Here is a 21,415-nt window from a genome sequence, read left to right as displayed (position 1 = left end):
CACACATACATCTCTATTTTCTAGGCATAAACATCTATTTCTTTTTTTAGCTCATAATTTATCTGTTATCTAAAGCACAAATATATGTTATTTTCATAAAGTCTAAAAGGACCTAACTTTGCAATTTTAGAAAAATTTTTCAGTTTGTAATAAGTTCACTAAATTAAATCAAAAGTATATACTTGTTGATATAATCAAATATATTCTCACAGCTTATACGGCATTTTTCAAGTTTCTCTTATCTATTTTTCTCAATGTGCATGTTCCAAGTCAAAATTCTCAATAGACAAATTGACAAAACTACCAGCTTTTGACGATTTTAATTTTTGCTTAACTCTTTCCTCATAGTGACGTGTACACTTTTGGAAGGGATGGATGATGATATTGTATTGCCTGATAGTGCTATTACATTGGAACCGAGTGGAAATCCCGGAGACATCAGACCAAGTGGTACTGGATGGTTAACATATACACAACAAGACAGAGTGGTCACAATCACGGTTGGAGATTCGATGACAGGTGGCGGTGTAATTCAGCTTATCGATACAGATAATGTTCAAAAATACCTTGTTGAATTTCTGACAACTACACAGGTAAATTTTTACATCTCCTAACGTACATAGCACATTTATTACGTTCTTAGTTTAACGCAAGTATGGCATGAAAAATTCTGTTACCTTATTGTTTTTTAGTTTACTCAATGTCACGTCAAACGTGTATTTCACTTGGCTGATTGAAACCGAAAGTAAACGCTATTTTACATCGTCACCTGTGTTTTACTTTATATTTTATATTGACTTCTTATAATTGTACATTATTACTGTGTTTTCTACAGAAAGTGACTACAGGTGTACCTCTGGCAGAAACTACTCCAGCAAGATTAATACCTACACCAACTAAGGTCACAGCAAATTATAACAAACCTGTCAACATTCCAGCTGGTACAGATGAAACAGTACTGAGAATTACAATTATTCCTAGAAATCCTCAGTTTCCTGTTGTAGTGAAAACTTCTGTTAAACTTTGTATCAAAGAAACAAGTGAGTAATAACGTTTCCTTTATTAAACACAAATCCCTCATTGTGTTGGATTTAAAATGCAGAGTATTATCAGCCCAATATAACCCGATAGTTTGCTGCTGGAGGGTAAGCTTGGTATGTTCTTGATATTTCTACTGATGTTACGCCCAGCTCCCTACATTTATCACTTAAAGTTGATAGGCACATCATCTTTAATCAAAATCATTTACATTATGCCACCTGCGTTTTGTTGGGATTTTTCTGAGGTCTCTGTTTTCGTTATTTCTAAAATGCCAAATCTTCTGTCATCAAATGCTATATAAAATGAGCAACATACATTTTCTTATATATTTAGAAATTTTTTTAAGCATGTAAGAACGATTATTTACTCTGAGCTCGAACTTTGTGCTTAGCTAGTGACCACACCATCACGAGGTGCATCTAAACGCTAACTAATTTACAATTCTTCACTTTTAGGCAAAACACGACCGAGATAGAGAAAGATAGAAAGAGGGAGGGAGAGAACGGAGTATCATATTTAAGCCCAAGTGATTGAAATATTTTTCTTTCAAATCCTGATTTTCCCATTTGAAATATCTAACCACTATCTGGCCCAGAACTATCACTCTCCATCAACTGGAGTCGCTTACATTTTGAGATTAAAACAGCACTGCCTGGATTTTTTGTGTCTCCTTTTGAACAAAAAATACAGGTAAAAGGCTTTAAAATGTGTGGCATGCAAGAGTCCCTACCTATATGACTCTTTATTATTTTGACACAATAAGTCAACGATGCAAGTGTGCATTATTTCTTCAATTTCAATGTAAATTCCTAATTGTCAAAACAAATCTGTCACGTCAGAATGAATATTACTACATTACCTTTTTTTAAAATTAAACGCAAATTTTAACAAATATTAAAATTTAATTATTTCTGAAGTTTGCTCCAACATTCTCTTGCATATAATCACTTCACTTTTATTATATTTGAAGATGGTACAAAATACTAAGTAATTTTATGAAAGCAATAACCTAAAACATTTAACTGTGCATATTGATTCAGTATTTTTTCAGGGTAACAGTTGAAATTATTTAAACTTAAACTATGTAGAATCATTTCTCCTAGCGAATTTCCCAGGTATCTTAGCACTATGTGAAACTAACCTTTTTTATCTGATTTTTCACCCCAAATATGCACAGTACCACTAAGACATAAGGGGCTACTATTTGGGACGAAATTTGCACGGACACACTGTAGGGAGTTGGGTAGCGAAATGTCTATTCACATTACACTTGAACTTCTACATATCAATAGAGTCATGGAAGCAGGGGCCTGGGAGGGAAATAAGTCTAGCAGTTTGAAAGAAGCTATTTGAGTAGAAGGAGTTCTGGCATCTAGGAATCTTTACAATGTTGGGGTGGGATTTTGCTGTTTGTTGCACTATTTATAAGTTGAATTTCCAGTTGGGTTTGTCGCAGGCATTTATGCTGAGGAGACCCAGTAATTTGAGTCTGTCTGAACACTTTCCATTAAAGTACTTGTAAAACAGGCACAGGGATGCCATATTTCTCTGAGATTTCCATATTTGCTGATGACACCATGCTCTGTAACAGACATGACGGGAAAACAAATGTACACATATCTAAGGAAATGGCTGAAACTTAAGAGGAAGCCATCCAGTCTGTGGTGGACCAAAGTCATAAATGGATGGTAACATTCAATGCTGCTAAGACTAAGCTTATTTCCTTTAATAATTACAAGAAATCTTTTCAGCCACTTATAGCCATGACTAATGATGCGCTACCTGAAATCTTTTCATTCAAATTCCTTGGTTAAATGTTCACAGGGAACATGAATTAGAGCACATATATTGAGGGCATTGCCAAGCTGCTGGGAAGAAGATGAGCTCTCTCTATCATGCTAGAAAATTACTCATGTCCGAGAGTATCCTGTACTTCTACAAGGCCACCATTCGCTTATGCATGGAGTATTGTTGTCACATCTGGGATAGTTAATCTGCTACTATTTTCTCACTCCTATACAGGGTTCAAAATAGAGTCGCCAACCTAATAGGTCCTGCACTGTCAACCAAATTCTAACCTCTGTCCCACTGCCTCAATATTGCCTCCATGTGCATATTTTACAAGTATTTTAATAGAAAATGCTCTGGCAAACTGCAAGCATATTTAGCAATCGATGTAAATACTCTTGACTAACCCAACAAGCAGAAAAATCCCACTCTTAAACTATAAACATTCATAGATGCTAAAAAGCCTTCTACTCAAATAATTTCTTTTCCCAAACGGTTATATTTGGAAATTCCCTCTCGAGTTCCTGCTATCCTGACTGTAATGACATGCAGAAGTTCAAATGTAATATGAACAGACATTCTGCTGCTCAACTCCCTATTTAGTATCATTGCAAATTTGATCCTACATAGTAGCCCGTTAGGCCCAAGTGGTATTGTGCCTCGTTTAGGGTGAAAAAGCAGTATAAAAAAAGTTATTTGAAAAATAAAAAAAGTTTGAAGGTTTTGCAGTATATATCTTGTATTTCCAAATTCTCATATATTTGTATATGCATAGATGTTGATATTTAAATATGCATATGTCTGTGTATATTTGTATGCTTTTCTATGCATGTCCATAGAAGAATTCCGTTTAAACATTGTATTTGCTGCATAATAATGTTCGATACTAATAAAAAATTATCTTTTCATCGTTATCATATGCCAAACATAATATTATTTACTTTAATTTATCATATTATATAGCAATCGCGACTAAGTTTACCCATTGCATTTCAGTGACATACTGATATTCTCTTTGACATAAGATTAAGCATAACATATTCAGTTATTGTTGTACACAAGAAGGGTCATAAAGAAAGACACAATTTTAGATTTACTTGAAACAAAATATACTGAACAGGAAAATAAATAAAACAAATAAAAAGAATGGTTATACATCAGTCCAACTGCCATGTATGCGTACTTTGTGCATAACGCTGTAAGGTAAGTAATAGGAAGCATTCATTATTATTTGTAAGATGAGCACTACAACAACCTCCCTCCCAGACCTTAACTTTGCAGGAGTCTCGGTATCATTTTCTCTTTGGGTTGATCCTGATAAGGTCTAACAACTTTTGTTTTTCTTTAGGAGTGTTGCTCTTCTGGGGCTGTTTTAAATATTTCCAGGTCTAAGGTGTCATAAATGGCATCTATTGCTACATGTTCCTGTAACGTACTGTAAGTTTCATCTAAGAGCTGCTTTCTAATTTGATTACTGAGAGCCTCAGATTATGTAGACTATATTTCCGATATTCTTTTCTATAGTAACATATACTCAAAAGAATGTATTGTTTTACATATCTTAAAAAAACATCTTTTCACCTGGAATGTACTGATTCTTTGGTACTTTAGATGTTCGCCCATGCTTTGTTTAGGCAGCAATTTTTTAAAATACTGATCTTCATTTTTCGAGCAAACACCAATTCTGCTGGATATAATGAAGATTTATCTTTGTGCTTAGTATCATCCTATACACTCATAAAAATTGCTTTAAGGCCTTTTCTCTAGGCGTGCCGCAATGTTTTAGGAGTTTTTTTAGGGTGTCGATCAAAACGCTTTGCCTGGCCGTTTTAACAGGGATGGTACAGAGAGGTGCTAATGTGTTTTATTTGGAAATTGTTACACAGCACTTCAAAATCAGTCAACGTTAATTGAGTTCTGTTATCAATCATTGATCAAACCCCAAATCAGACCAACAATTCATGCCAGAGGTTTATCATTTCCTATGTAATGTTTTCCATACATCTAAATCATTCTAGCAATTTTATGTAACTATCTACTATAATAAGATAGCAGAACTCTTCTTACGGTCCATCAAAGTTCACATGTATTCTTGAACAATGAGTGTCAATTTCCAAACCTTATTTTTATAAAGTTTTTCAGTAAAAGATGGAGAACTGTGTGCAATAAATGCTTGGTAATAATTTTCTAATCTCAGGAAACTCTTCATAGACGTAACCTTTTAATAGATGACATCTCTTTAATTGTAGTGGTCCATTCAGAATCTGGCCACCTGTCGTCTTTATCTATGATATGACCCAGATATTTGAGTTCTTTCATGAAGAAATCACATTCTTCTTATTTTTATTTTGAGCCCATAGTCCCATATTTGTGAAAACACACTTTGGGCATGTTTCCAGCGTTTCAATACTTTTACTATTTATTAAGATTTCATGTCAGTAAGCGATCGTAAAAATGAAGTTCCTCCAACAAAGTGTCCATAACTTGCTGGAAAATTGTTGGTGCGACTTTGATAGGAAAAGCAAAGATTTCAAACTTTTGTAATCAGCAGCCTGATTACCAAGTGTGCATGACTTGTGCATAATACTGAAAGGTTTAATATTCCGGTCTTTATAATAAGAGTTTATTTTTCTCCATAAGGCGTACACTACAACAGTTGTTTATAACGTCAAGAGGCACATTCTCCCAGTCTTTATAGTAGGAAGAGTCCATTATTGACCAACAGATAAGCCCCTACAACAGTTAACCATGTTAATTTCCCATCCAAATGATTTTTGCAGATGTGATGATTCAATTTAATCATTCTGGGTTTATCCAACATATAAAGTTGCATTGTCGGATTTTTAAAGTCAGACTCGACTATAATTTATGAAGCAAATGTTGACTTACCTTTTCATTGATAATTTTCATGCTTATTGTTTTTCATGTCCGGGGCAATAAAATAACGTACATAGCTATTTGAAAACTTACTTATACAGATCATACAAATGATTATATAAAATGTTAGCTTATCAATAGCAAATATGAATTAAGAAACGGAAAAAGTATTTTCTAAAATTGAAAAATTAAATAGAATCTGTTTACTTCCAATTTAGATATTTGCAAACAAACTAAAAGTTAAAATAATGCAACTAAATCTCGGACAACACCATAAAGATACCGTTAGTAATTATTAAAGAAGCATTTTATATAACAAAAATTAATTTACTTGAATATTGTCACATATATAAAATATATGTTTCTCTACTATTATATAAAATCAACTTTATCTGTGTCTGGATCGATTTTTATGAAATTTCACACAAATTCACTTTATGTATTCGGCAGTGTTCTTAGATAGTGTTCAGCATAAGCTATTAATTGACTTTTCTAATAAGAATAACTGTTAATATGCTTAATATAAAAAATTTTTCAGCTATATCAACACCAGGACCAGGTGTAACTACATCAGTACCAGCAAGGTCAACACCAGCACCAGGTGCCACAACGACAGCTGAAGGTATGCCAACGCCACCTTCTATGTCAACAATAAAACCTCCAGTTTTCACAACGCCAGCTCCTGGTGCAACCACACAACCACCAGGTATATATTTCAATTCCTATGTTTCTGCACACATTTCTCTCTGTTTATATGCATAAACATCTATTTCGTTTCTAGCCTATAATTTACCTGTTTTTGCCACGGAAGCCAAAGCATACGTTAATTTCATAAAATCTAAAAGGATCTAACTTTGCAATTTTAGAAATTTATCTTCATTTTTTGGATAATTTCACTAAATTAAATCAAAAGAATATGCTTGTTGCTATATAGAAGTGAAAATAACTACGTTTATCTTATAAAAATTTAACACAACATTAGATGAATATTTAAATATATATATTTTTTTTAATTTTCTTCAATATTCCCTAGGATATATCACAGCAGATTTTTATATTTGAGGGTAATATAAAGATACTAATGAAATTCCTCAGAGCAACAGCTTTTAATTTCAAACTGTGTATATTGATAAACCATATATATATATTAAACACATTAATTTACATTTCAGTGTTATATTTTTTTTAATATAACGAACTTTAAACTTTTGCAGTATTTATAAGTTGAATTTCCAAAATCTCATGGATTCTCATATGCATAGATATTGATATTTACATATGCATACATCTGTGTACATTTGTGCATTTTCCATGAATCGTTATTAAGAAATTAGTCATTATATAATTTGAAATAAGTTTCAAGTCATAAGTTTCTGCAATGAATTTAACCGTTAGTTCAATCGAATTTTGTGTAAAGCACAAAAGAAAAGGCAAGGATGTCATTGTTTAAATTTGGATATCTGTGATTTTTGTCAGATTTTACCAATAAGGATTAGACATCAATAATAAATATTTTCCAAATTTCAGTTTTTTTTTTCAGATTTAACAATAATGATTAGACATCAATAATAAATGTTTGCCAAATTTAATTTTATTTAGGAGTATTTTAAGAAAGTATACAGATACATGTAACTATACCTTCACTTTGTAAATTCATATATTCTACACCTGCATTTGATTTCTTTTTTAGTCATGAGACACTAATTACAAGTTTCTCTAAGGTTCAATTTCTTGTTAAGATGACTTCAGCATAAGCCGTCAATTGACTTTTCTAATAAGAATCACTGTTAATATGCTTAATATAAAAATATTTTGCAGCTATATCAACACCAGGACCAGGTGTAACTACATCAGTACCAGCAAGGTCAACACCAGCACCAGGTGCCACAACGACAACTGCAGGTGTTCCACCACCATCTCCTACGGTAACAACACAACCACCAGGTATATATTCCAATTCCTATGTCTCTACACACATGTCTCTCTGTTTATATGCATAAACATCTATTTCGTTTTTAGCCTATAATTTATCTGTTTTTGCCACTGATGCTAAAGTATATGTCACTTTCATAAACTCTAAAAGGATCTAAATTTGCAATTTTAGAAATTAATCTTCATTTTTATTAATAATTTCACTAAATTAAATCAAAAGAATATGCTAGTTGCTATGTAGAACTGGAAATAACTATGTTTATCTTACAAAAATTGAACACTAAATTAGATGAATATTTAAATGTAATTATTTTGAAATTTTCTTAAATATACCCTAGCATATATCACAGCAGATTTTTATATTTGAGGGTAATATAAAGATACTAATGAAATTCCTGAGAGCAATAACTTTTCACTTCAAACTGTGTATATTGATAAACCATGTATATATTAAACTCATATAATTTACATTTCAATATTATATTTTTATTTTTTTGAATATACCAAACTTAATACAACCGCACAACCACCATATATATATTTTGAATAATATATTTCTGCACACATACATCTCTATTTTCTAGGCATAAACATCTATTTCTTTTTTTAGCTCATAATTTATCTGTGTTGGCCACTAAAGCACAAATATATGTTATTTTCATAAAGTCTAAAAGGACCTAACTTTGCAATTTTAGAAAAATTTTTCAGTTTGTAATAAGTTCACTAAATTAAATCAAAAGTATATACTTGTTGATATAATCAAATATATTCTCACAGCTTATACGGCATTTTTCAAGTTTCTCTTATCTATTTTTCTCAATGTGCATGTTCCAAGTCCAAATTCTCAACAGACAAATTGACAAAACTACCAGCTTTTGACGATTTTAATTTTTGCTTAACTCTTTCCTCATAGTGACGTGTACACTTTTGGAAGGGATGGATGATGATATTGTATTGCCTGATAGTGCTATTACATTGGAACCGAGTGGAAATCCCGGAGACATCAGACCAAGTGGTCCTGGATGGTTAACATATACACAACAAGACAGAGTGGTCACAATCACGGTTGGAGATTCGATGACAGGTGGCGGTGTAATTCAGCTTATCGATACAGATAATGTTCAAAAATACCTTGTTGAATTTCTGACAACTACACAGGTAAATTTTTACATCTCCTAACGTACATAGCACATTTATTACGTTCTTAGTTTAACGCAAGTATGGCATGAAAAATTCTGTTACCCTATTGTTTTTTAGTTTACTCAATGTCACGTCAAACGTGTATTTCACTTGGCTGATTGAAACCGAAAGTAAACGCTATTTTACATCGTCACCTGTGTTTTACTTTATATTTTATATTGACTTCTTATAATTGTACATTATTACTGTGTTTTCTACAGAAAGTGACTACAGGTGTACCTCTGGCAGAAACTACTCCAGCAAGATTAATACCTACACCAACTAAGGTCACAGCAAATTATAACAAACCTGTCAACATTCCAGCTGGTACAGATGAAACAGTACTGAGAATTACAATTATTCCTAGAAATCCTCAGTTTCCTGTTGAAGTGAAAACTTCTGTTAAACTTTGTATCAAAGAAACAAGTGAGTAATAACGTTTCCTTTATTAAACACAAATCCCTCATTGTGTTGGATTTAAAATGCAGAGTATTATCAGCCCAATATAACCCGATAGTTTGCTGCTGGAGGGTAAGCTTGGTATGTTCTTGATATTTCTACTGATGTTACGCCCAGCTCCCTACATTTATTACTTAAAGTTGATAGGCACATCATCTTTAATCAAAATCATTTACATTATGCCACCTGCGTTTTGTTGGGATTTTTCTGAGGTCTCTGTTTTCGTTATTTCTGGAATGCCAAATCTTCTGTCATCAAATGCTATATAAAATGAGCAACATACATTTTCTTATATATTTAGAAAAATTTTTAAGCATGTAAGAACGATTATTTACTCTGAGCTCGAACTTTGTGCTTAGCTAGTGACCACACCATCACGAGGTGCATCTAAACGCTAACTAATTTACAATTCTTCACTTTTAGGCAAAACACGACCGAGATAGAGAAAGATATAAAGAGGGAGGGAGAGAACGGAGTATCATATTTAAGCCCAAGTGATTGAAATATTTTTCTTTCAAATCCTGATTTTCCCATTTGAAATTTCTAACCACTATCTGGCCCAGAACTATCACTCTCCGTCAACTGGAGTCGCTTACATTTTGAGATTAAAACAGCACTGCCTGGATTTTTTGTGTCTCCTTTTGAACAAAAAATACAGGTAAAAGGCTTTAAAATGTGTGGCATGCAAGAGTCCCTACCTATATGACTCTTTATTATTTTGACACAATAAGTCAACGATGCAAGTGTGCATTATTTCTTCAGTTTCAATGTAAATTCCTAATTGTCAAAACAAATCTGTCACGTCAGAATGAATATTACTACATTAACTTTTTTTTTAAATTAAACGCAAATTTTTACAAATATTAAAATTTAATTATTTCTGAAGTTTGCTCCAACATTCTCTTGCATATAATCACTTCACTTTTATTATATTTGAAGATGGTACAAAATACTAATTAGTTTTATGAAAGCAATAACCTAAAACATTTAACTGTGCATATTGATTCAGTATTTTTTCAGGGTAACAGTTGAAATTATTTAAACTTAAACTATGTAGAATCATTTCTCCTAGCAAATTTCCCAGGTATCTTAGCACTATGTGAAACTAACCTTTTTTATCTGATTTTTCACCCCAAATATGCACAGTACCACTAAGACGTAAGGGGCTACTATTTGGGACGAAATTTGCACGGACACAGTGTAGGGAGTTGGGTAGCAAAATATCTATTCACATTACACTTGAACTTCTACATATCAATAGAGCCAGGGAAGCAGGGGCCTGGGAGGGAAATAAGTCTAGCAGTTTGAAAGCAGCTATTTGAGTAGAAGGCGTTCCGGCATCTAGGAGTCTTTATAATGTGGGGGTGGGATTTTGCTGTTTGTTGCACTATTTATAAGTTGAATTTCCAAAATCTCATGGATTCTCATATGCATAGATATTGATATTTACATATGCTTACATCTGTGTACATTTGTGCATTTTCCATGAATCGTTATTAAGAAATTAATCATTATATAATATGAAACAAGTTGCAAGGCATAAGTTTCTGTAATGAATTTAACCGTTAGTCCAATCGAATTGTATGTAAAGCAAAAAAGAAATGCAAGGATGTTATTGTTTAAATGTAGATATCTGTGATTTTTGTCAGATTTTAATAATAAGGATTAGACATCAATAATAAATATTTTCCAAATTTCAGTTTTTTTCAGATTTAACAATAATGATTAGACATCAATAATAAATGTTTGCCAAATTTAATTTTATTTAGGAGTATTTTAAGAAAGTATACAGATACATGTAACTATACCTTCACTTTGTAAATTCATATATTCTACACCTGCATTTGATTTCTTTTTTAGTCATGAGACACTAATTACAAGTTTCTCTAAGGTTCAATTTCTTGTTAAGATGACTTCAGCATAAGCCGTCAATTGACTTTTCTAATAAGAATCACTGTTAATATGCTTAATATAAAAATATTTTGCAGCTATATCAACACAAGGACCAGGTGTAACTACATCAGTACCAGCAAGGTCAACACCAGCACCAGGTGCAACAACGACATCTGGAGGTATCCCAATGCCAACTCCTATGTCAACAATAAAACTTCCAGTTTTCACAACGCCACCTCCTGGTGCAACCACACAACCACCAGGTATATATTTCAAATAACTATGTTTATCTTACAAAAATTGAACACTAAATTAGATGAATATTTAAATGTAATTATTTTGTAAATTTTCTTCAATATTCCCTAGCATATACCACAGCAGATTTTTTTATTTGAGGGTAATATAAAGATACTAATGAAATTCCCAAGAGCAATTACTTTACACTTCAAACTGTGTATATTGATAAACCATGTATATATTAAACTCATTAAGTTACATTTCAGTGTTATATTTATATTTTTTGAATATACCAAACTAAATACCTTTGCGCTATTTATAAGTTGAATTTCAAAAATCTCATGGATTCTCATATGCATAGATATTAATATTTACATATGCATACATCTGTGTAAATTTGTGCATTTTCCATGAATCGTTATTAAGAAATTAATCATTATATAATTTGAAAAAATTTGCAAGTCATAAGTTTCTGCAATGAATTTAACCGTTAGTTCAATCGAATTTTGTGTAAAGCAAAAAAAAAAAGAAAAAAAAGGCAAGGATGTCATTGTTTAAATGTGGATATCTGTGATTTTTGTCAGATTTTAACAATAAGAATTAGACATCAATAATAAATGTTTGAAAAATTTCATTTTATTTAGGAGTATTTTAAGACAGTATACAGACACAAGTAGCTCAGCCTTCAATTTGTAAATTGATGTATTCTACACCTGCATTTGAATTCTTTTTTAGTCATGAGACACGAATTACAAGTTTCTCTGAGTTTCAATTTCTTGTTAAGATGACTTCTGCGTAAGCCGTCAATTGACTTTTCTAATAAGAATCACTGTTAATATGCTTAATATAAAAATATTTTTCAGCTATATCAACACCAGGACCAGGTGTAACTACATCAGTACCAGCAAGGTCAACACCAGCACCAGGTGCCACAACGACAACTGCAGGTGTTCCACCACCATCTCCTACGGTAACAACACAACCTCCAGGTATATATTTCAATCCCTATGTCTCTACACACATGTCTCTCTGTTTATATGCATAAACATCTATTTCGTTTTTAGCCTATAATTTACCTGTTTTTGCCACTGATGCAAAAGTATATGTTACTTTCATAAACTCTAAAAGGATCTAACTTTGCAATTTTAGAAATTAATCTTCATTTTTTTAATAATTTCACTAAATTAAATCAAAAGAATATGCTTGTTGCTATGTAGAACTGGAAATAACTATGTTTATCTTACAAAAATTGAACACTAAATTAGATGAATATTTAAATATTATTATATTGAAATTTTCTTAAATATACCCTAGCATATATCACAGCAGATTTTTATATTTGAGGGTAATATAAAGATACTAATGAAATTCCTGAGAGCAATAACTTTACACTTCAAACTGTGTTTATTGATAAACCATGTATATATTAAACTAATATAATTTACATTTCAATATATTTTTTTTTTGAATATACCAAACGTAATACAACCACACAACAACCATATATATATATTTTAAATAATATATTTCTGCACACATACATCTCTATTTTCTAGGCATAAACATCTATTTCTTTTTTTAGCTCATAATTTATCTGTGTTGGCCACTAAAGCACAAATATATGTTATTTTCATAAAGTCTAAAAGGACCTAACTTTGCAATTTTAGAAAAGTTTTTTCCGTTTGTTATAAGTTCACTAAATTAAATCAAAAGTATATACTTGTTGATATAATCAAATATATTCTCACAGCTTATACGGCATTTTTTCAAGTTTCTCTTATCTATTTTTCTCAATGTGCATGTTCCAAGTCAAAATTCTCAACAGACAAATTGACAAAACTACCAGCTTTTGACGATTTTAATTTTTGCTTAACTCTTTCCTCATAGTGACGTGTACACTTTTGGAAGGGATGGATGATGATGTTGTATTGCCTGATAGTGCTATTACATTGGAACCGAGTGGAAATCCCGGAGACATCAGACCAAGTGGTCCTGGATGGTTAACATATACACAACAAGACAGAGTGGTCACAATCACGGTTGGAGATTCGATGACAGGTGGCGGTGTAATTCAGCTTATCGATACAGATAATGTTCAAAAATACCTTGTTGAATTTCTGACAACTACACAGGTAAATTTTTACATCTCCTAACGTACATAGCACATTTATTACGTTCTTAGTTTAACGCAAGTATGGCATGAAAAATTCTGTTACCTTATTGTTTTTTAGTTTACTCAATGTCACGTCAAACGTGTATTTCACTTGGCTGATTGAAACCGAAAGTAAACGCTATTTTACATCGTCACCTGTGTTTTACTTTATATTTTATATTGACTTCTTATAATTGTACATTATTACTGTGTTTTCTACAGAAAGTGACTACAGGTGTACCTCTGGCAGAAACTACTCCAGCAAGATTAATACCTACACCAACTAAGGTCACAGCAAATTATAACAAACCTGTCAACATTCCAGCTGGTACAGATGAAACAGTACTGAGAATTACAATTATTCCTAGAAATCCTCAGTTTCCTGTTGAAGTGAAAACTTCTGTTAAACTTTGTATCAAAGAAACAAGTGAGTAATAACGTTTCATTTATTAAACACAAATCCCTCATTGTGTTGGATTTAAAATGCAGAGTATTATCAACCCAATATAACTCGATAGTTTGCTGCTGGAGGGTAAGCTTGGTATGTTCTTGATATTTCTACTGATGTTACGCCCAGCTCCCTACATTTATTACTTAAAGTTGATAAGCACATCATCTTTAATCAAAATCATTTACATTATGCCACCTGCGTTTTGTTGGGATTTTTCTGAGGTCTCTGTTTTCGTTATTTCTAAAATGCCAAATCTTCTATCATCAAATGCTATATAAAATGAGCAACATACATTTTCTTATATATTTAGAAATTTTTTTAAGCATGTAAGAACGATTATTTACTCTGAGCTCGAACTTTGTGCTTAGCTAGTGACCACACCATCACGAGGTGCATCTAAACGCTAACTAATTTACAATTCTTCACTTTTAGGCAAAACACGACCGAGATAGAGAAAGATAGAAAGAGGGAGGGAGAGAACGGAGTATCATATTTAAGCCCAAGTGATTGAAATATTTTTCTTTCAAATCCTGATTTTCCCATTTGAAATATCTAACCACTATCTGGCCCAGAACTATCACTCTCCATCAACTGGAGTCGCTTACATTTTGAGATTAAAACAGCACTGCCTGGATTTTTTGTGTCTCCTTTTGAACAAAAAATACAGGTAAAAGGCTTTAAAATGTGTGGCATGCAAGAGTCCCTACCTATATGACTCTTTATTATTTTGACACAATAAGTCAACGATGCAAGTGTGCATTATTTCTTCAATTTCAATGTAAATTCCTAATTGTCAAAACAAATCTGTCACGTCAGAATGAATATTACTACATTACCTTTTTTTAAAATTAAACACAAATTTTAACAAATATTAAAATTTAATTATTTCTGAAGTTTGCTCCAACATTCTCTTGCATATAATCACTTCACTTTTATTATATTTGAAGATGGTACAAAATACTAAGTAATTTTATGAAAGCAATAACCTAAAACATTTAACTGTGCATATTGATTCAGTATTTTTTCAGGGTAACAGTTGAAATTATTTAAACTTAAACTATGTAGAATCATTTCTCCTAGCAAATTTCCCAGGTATCTTAGCACTATGTGAAACTAACCTTTTTTATCTGATTTTTCACCCCAAATATGCACAGTACCACTAAGACGTAAGGGGCTACTATTTGGGACGAAATTTGCACGGACACAGTGTAGGGAGTTGGGTAGCAAAATGTCTATTCACATTACACTTGAACTTCTACATATCAATAGAGCCAGGGAAGCAGGGGCCTGGGAGGGAAATAAGTCTAGCAGTTTGAAAGCAGCTATTTGAGTAGAAGGCGTTCCGGCATCTAGGAATCTTTATAATGTGGGGGTGGGATTTTGCTGTTTGTTGCACTATTTATAAGTTGAATTTCCAGTTGGGTTTGTCGCAGGCATTTATGCTGAGGAGACCCAGTAATTTGAGTCTGTCTGAACACTTTCCATTAAAGTACTTGTAAAACAGGCACAGGGATGCCATATTTCTCTGAGATTTCCATATTTGCTGATGACACCATGCTCTGTAACAGACATGACGGGAAAACAAATGTACACATATCTAAGGAAATGGCTGAAACTTAAGAGGAAGCCATCCAGTCTGTGGTGGACCAAAGTCATAAATGGATGGTAACATTCAATGCTGCTAAGACTAAGCTTATTTCCTTTAATAATTACAAGAAATCTTTTCAGCCACTTATAGCCATGACTAATGATGCGCTACCTGAAATCTTTTCATTCAAATTCCTTGGTTAAATGTTCACAGGGAACATGAATTAGAGCACATATATTGAGGGCATTGCCAAGCTGCTGGGAAGAAGATGAGCTCTCTCTATCATGCTAGAAAATTACTCATGTCCGAGAGTATCCTGTACTTCTACAAGGCCACCATTCGCTTATGCATGGAGTATTGTTGTCACATCTGGGATAGTTAATCTGCTACTATTTTCTCACTCCTATACAGGGTTCAAAATAGAGTCGCCAACCTAATAGGTCCTGCACTGTCAACCAAATTCTAACCTCTGTCCCACTGCCTCAATATTGCCTCCATGTGCCTATTTTACAAGTATTTTAATAGAAAATGCTCTGGCAAACTGCAAGCATATTTAGCAATCGATGTAAATACTCTTGACTAACCCAACAAGCAGAAAAATCCCACTCTTAAACTATAAACATTCCTAGATGCTTAAAAGCCTTCTACTCAAATAATTTATTTTCCCAAACGGTTATATTTTGAAATTTCCTCTCGAGTTCCTGCTATCCTGACTGTAATGACATGCAGAAGTTCAAATGTAATATGAACAGACATTCTGCTGCTCAACTCCCTATTTAGTATCCTTGCAAATTTGATCCTACATAGTAGCCCGTTAGGCCCAAGTGGTATTGTGCCTCGTTTAGGGTGAAAAAGCAGTATAAAAAAAGTTATTTGAAAAATAAAAAAAGTTTGAAGGTTTTGCAGTATATATCTTGTATTTCCAAATTCTCATATATTTGTATATGCATAGATGTTGATATTTAAATATGCATATGTCTGTGTATATTTGTATGCTTTTCTATGCATGTCCATAGAAGAATTCCGTTTAAACATTGTATTTGCTGCATAATAATGTTCGATACTAATAAAAAATTATCTTTTCATCGTTGTCATATGCCAAACATAATATTATTTACTTTAATTTATCATATTATATAGCAATCGCGATTAAGTTTACCCATTGCATTTCAGTGACATACTGATATTCTCTTTGACATAAGATTAAGCATAACATATTCAGTTATTGTTGTACACAAGAAGGGTCATAAAGAAAGACACAATTTTAGATTTACTTGAAACAAAATATACTAAACAGGAAAATAAATAAAACAAATAAAAAGAATGGTTATACATCAGTCCAACTGCCATGTATGCGTACTTTGTGCATAACGCTGTAAGGTAAGTTCTTCATGTCTTTATAGTAATAGGAAGCATTCATTATTATTTGTAAGATGAGCACTACAACAACCTCCCTCCCAGACCTTAACTTTGCAGGAGTCTCGGTATCATTTTCTCTTTGGGTTGATCCTGATAAGGTCTAACAACTTTTGTTTTCTTTAGGAGTGTTGCTCTTCTGGGGCTGTTTTAAATACTTCCAGGTCTAAGGTGTCATAAATGGCATCTATTGCTACATGTTCCTGTAACGTACTGTAAGTTTCATCTAAGGGCTGCTTTCTAATTTGATTACTGAGAGCCTCAGATTATGTAGACTATATTTCCGATATTCTTTTCTATAGTAACATATACTCAAAAGAATGTATTGTTTTACATATCTTAAAAAACATCTTTTCACCTGAAATGTACTGATTCTTTGGTACTTTAGATGTTCGCCCATGTTTTGTTTAGGCAGCAATTTTTTAAAAATACTGATCTTCATTTTTCGAGCAAACACCAATTCTGCTGGATATAATGAAGAGTTATCTTTGTGCTTAGTATCATCCTATACACTCATAAAAATTGCTTTAAGGCCTTTTCTCTAGGCGTGCCGCGATGTTTTAGGAGTTTTTTAGGGTGTCGATCAAAACACTTTGCCTGGCCGTTTTAACAGGGATGGTACAGAGAGGTGCTAATGTGTTTTATTTGGAAATTGTTACACAGCACTTCAAAATCAGTCAACGTTAATTGAGTTCTGTTATCAATCATTGATCAAACCCCAAATCAGACCAACAATTCATGCCAGAGGTTTATCATTTCCTATGTAATGTTTTCCATACATCTAAATCATTCTAGCAATTTTATGTAACTATCTACTATAATAAGATAGCAGAACTCTTCTTACGGTCCATCAAAGTTCACATGTATTCTTGAACAATGAGTGTCAATTTCCAAACCTTATTTTTATAAAGTTTTTCAGTAAAAGATGGAGAACTGTGTGCAATAAATGCTTGGTAATAATTTTCTAATCTCAGGAAACTCTTCATAGACGTAACCTTTTAATAGATGACATCTCTTTAATTGTAGTGGTCCATTCAGAATCTGGCCACCTGTCGTCTTTATCTATGATATGACCCAGATATTTGAGTTCTTTCATGAAGAAATCACATTCTTCTTATTTTTATTTTGAGCCCATAGTCCCATATTTGTGAAAACACACTTTGGGCATGTTTCCAGCGTTTCAATACTTTTACTATTTATTAAGATTTCATGTCAGTAAGCGATCGTAAAAATGAAGTTCCTCCAGCAAAGTGTCCATAACTTGCTGGAAAATTGTTGGTGCGACTTTGATAGGAAAAGTAAAGATTTCAAACTTTTGTAATCAGCAGCCTGATTACCAAGTGTGCATAACTTGTGAATAATGCTGAAAGGTTTAATATTAGTGTCTTTATAATAAGAGTTTATTTTTCTCCATAAGGCTACACTACAACAGTTGTTTATAACGTCAAGAGGCACATTCTCCCAGTCTTTATAGTAGGAAGAGTCCATTATTAACAAACAGATAAGCCCCTACAACAGTTAACCATGTTAATTTCCCATTCAAATGATTTTTGCAGATATGATAATTCAATTTAATCATTCTGGGTTTATCCAACATATAAAGTTGCATTGTCGGATTTTTAAAGTCAGACTCGACTATAATTTATGAAGCAAATGTTGACTTACCTTTTCATTGATAATTTTCATGCTTATTGTTTTTCATGTCCCGAGCAATAAAATAACGTACATAGCTATTTGAAAACTTACTTATACAGTCCATACGAATGATTATATAAAATGTTAGCTTATCAACAGCAAATATGAATTAAGAAACGGAAAAAGTATTTTCTAAAATTGAAAAATTAAATAGAATCTGTTTACTTCCAATTTAGATATTTGCAAACAAACTAAAAGTTAAAATAATGCAACTAAATCTCGGACAACACCATAAAGATACCGTTAGTAATTATTAAAGAAGCATTTTATATAACAAAAATTAATTTACTTGAATATTGTCACATATATAAAATATATGTTTCTCTACTATTATATAAAATCAACTTTATCTGTGTCTGGATCGATTTTTATGAAATTTCACACAAATTCACTTTATGTATTCGGCAGTGTTCTTAGATACATTTTACATCTGAATGTCTTCAATAAGTATCGATAATCGAAAAAAATCCAATGGAAAAAAAGAACAGGCGATTTTGACCAAAGTTAACATTTTATACAGCCTAACAACACAAGGGCAATTGAGAAGTTTTATTAGCACACAAACAGAAACACCCAACATATAAAGTCAATAGTAGGTTCTTTGATATGACAGAAGCACGTTCGCAATGAATGTTTCTTCTTAATGCACAATTGAACAATGATACTTGACATTTTTATTTTAAACTTCCATTATAAAATTAACAGTAGATTCTTTGGTATGACAGTGGCGCATTCAAATCAATGTTTGTGTTAAGAGCACATTGAACCATGATACTTGACTTTTGCATTTTAAACTTTAATTCAAGACGTTATATATAAAAATAATTTTATAAAATAAACAGTAGGTTCTCTACAATGCAATGTAGCCTACAATATATTTTGGACTAAGTCACTGTGGGAAAGCATGTGAAGGTTTCTCCTGGTACACAATATTCCCCAACTTTCAGTTTATTTGGAGTATGTTAAAAGAGTTTAGCAGACACCGATGGAAATAACCTGTGATTTGAATATTCATATATTTAAGAATTTCATGAAATTTTATCCATGGTCATAAGACACCAATCAAGCAAGATTCTCTGGGTTCAATTTCTTCTTAAAGACACCTTAAGCTTAAGCAATAAGTTCTAGACATTTTGAAACATTTCAATTCTTTAATTGAGTTTGACCAAAATTGGAATAAGGATTCTATACATAAGGTTTATTGTCATAATACATTGATTTTAATCTTTGTGAGGAAACATCAAGGCAGGGAAAAATGGTTCTGTTTGGAAAATGAATTTTACCTGTCTTAGGATGCCTATTTATCTAGTAATTTTACTAATCTGCAGAATGGATTGAAATATTTTACAATAACTTAGTAGAGTGAGTGTCTAAAATGTGTTGGTTGCATGAATACAAATCACATCTTATACATAAATATGTTATCATCTGAATCACTTGATCGCTATCAAACAAGAATTTAAAGCACAAAATATATCAGTAAATTAAAATCAACAATTATCAATTGATATACATTTATTTGATTTAGAAATGAGGCAGTTCACAATCTACACACTATCCTAGAAAATGTACAATTCAAGACACAAATACAGTTTTAATAATAGTTTCTTTTAATACTAGTACTTTATCATCACATTTCTAATCAGATTAACTATTAATATGATTGAAATAAAATATTTTTCAGCTGTAACAGCACAAGTATCAGGTTTAACTACACCAGCCCTAACAAAGACAACAACGCCGCCTGCAGGTGTCCCAACAACAGCTCCTCAACAAACAACACAACCTTCAGGTATTCCAATACCAGTACTTGATGCAAAAACTCAGCATCCAGGTGTCCCAACCCCAGCTCCTGGAGCACCAACACAAGCTCCAGGTGCTCCAATCCCAGCTCCTCATGCAACAACACGACTTTCAGTTATCCCAACATCAGCTTCTAGTGCAACAACAAAACCTAAAGATATCCCAACACCAGCTCCTAGACTAACAAAGCATTCAGCTATCCCAACCCAAGCATATAGTGTAACAACAGAATATCCAGGTATCCAAACATCAGCTCCTAATGCAAGAGAACAACCTCCAGGTGTCCCAACACCAGCTCTTGGTGAAAAAACACAACCTCCAGGTGTTTTGACACCAGCTTCTGCTTCAATAACACAACCTCCAAGTATCCCAACATCAGTTTCCTGTGCTACAACACAACTTCTAGGTGTCAAAACCTCAGCTCCTGTTTTAAAAACACAATCTCCATGGGTCCCAACACCATCTCCTAGTGCAACAACACAACATCAAGGTGTATTAACTCAAGCTCCAGGTGTAACAGCACAACCACCAGGTTTCCCAACCCCAGCTGTCAATATAACAATACAAGCTCTTGGTATGCCAACTAAAGTTTCTATTGCAACAAAACAACGTTCAGGTATCCCAACAACTGCTCCCTGTTCAACAGTACAACTTCCAGGTATGCCAACATTAGCTCTTGGTGCAACAACACAGGCTCAAGGTGTGCAAAGACCAACACCTGGTGTAATAACTTTACCCCTGGGTGTCCCAAGTCCAGCTCCTGGTTCAACAACACACCCTCAAGCTGACCCAACACACACTCCTAATGCACTAAAACAACTTTCAGATGAGTCAACATCAACTCTAAGTGCAACACTTCAACCTGCATCTCTCCCAACCATAGTCTTCCATGCAACAACACAAC

At 32.8% G+C, this 21,415-nt stretch overlaps 2 protein-coding genes across 2 annotated transcripts in view; both read left to right on the top strand.

The window, feature by feature from the left end:
- The first annotated feature begins 352 nt into the window (after positions 1–352).
- Positions 353–1,092, top strand: LOC145284058 (uncharacterized). Its single transcript, XM_080133134.1, has 2 exons — positions 353–593; positions 836–1,092. Exons 1-2 carry the CDS (start codon positions 372–374, stop codon positions 1,046–1,048), a joined length of 435 nt encoding a protein of 144 aa, XP_079989260.1. The 5' UTR covers positions 353–371; the 3' UTR covers positions 1,049–1,092.
- A 5,127-nt stretch (positions 1,093–6,219) lies between these two features.
- LOC145283927 (uncharacterized) overlaps positions 6,220–21,415 on the top strand; it is a 170,240-nt gene continuing 155,044 nt past the window's right edge. Inside the window, exons 1-8 of the mRNA XM_080133027.1 lie at positions 6,220–6,412; positions 7,525–7,650; positions 8,552–8,796; positions 9,039–9,243; positions 11,265–11,432; positions 12,270–12,395; positions 13,294–13,538; positions 13,781–13,985. Of these exons, the coding sequence (XP_079989153.1) occupies positions 6,220–6,412; positions 7,525–7,650; positions 8,552–8,796; positions 9,039–9,243; positions 11,265–11,432; positions 12,270–12,395; positions 13,294–13,538; positions 13,781–13,985 (1,513 nt within the window). The remainder of the gene's footprint in view (positions 6,413–7,524; positions 7,651–8,551; positions 8,797–9,038; positions 9,244–11,264; positions 11,433–12,269; positions 12,396–13,293; positions 13,539–13,780; positions 13,986–21,415) is intronic.

The sequence above is a fragment of the Euprymna scolopes genome, chromosome 8, assembly GCF_053919585.1.
Source record: "Euprymna scolopes isolate OS-2025 chromosome 8, ASM5391958v1, whole genome shotgun sequence".
Taxonomy (NCBI): Eukaryota; Metazoa; Mollusca; class Cephalopoda; order Sepiida; family Sepiolidae; genus Euprymna; species Euprymna scolopes.
This window is presented reverse-complemented; position numbering and strand designations above follow the sequence as displayed.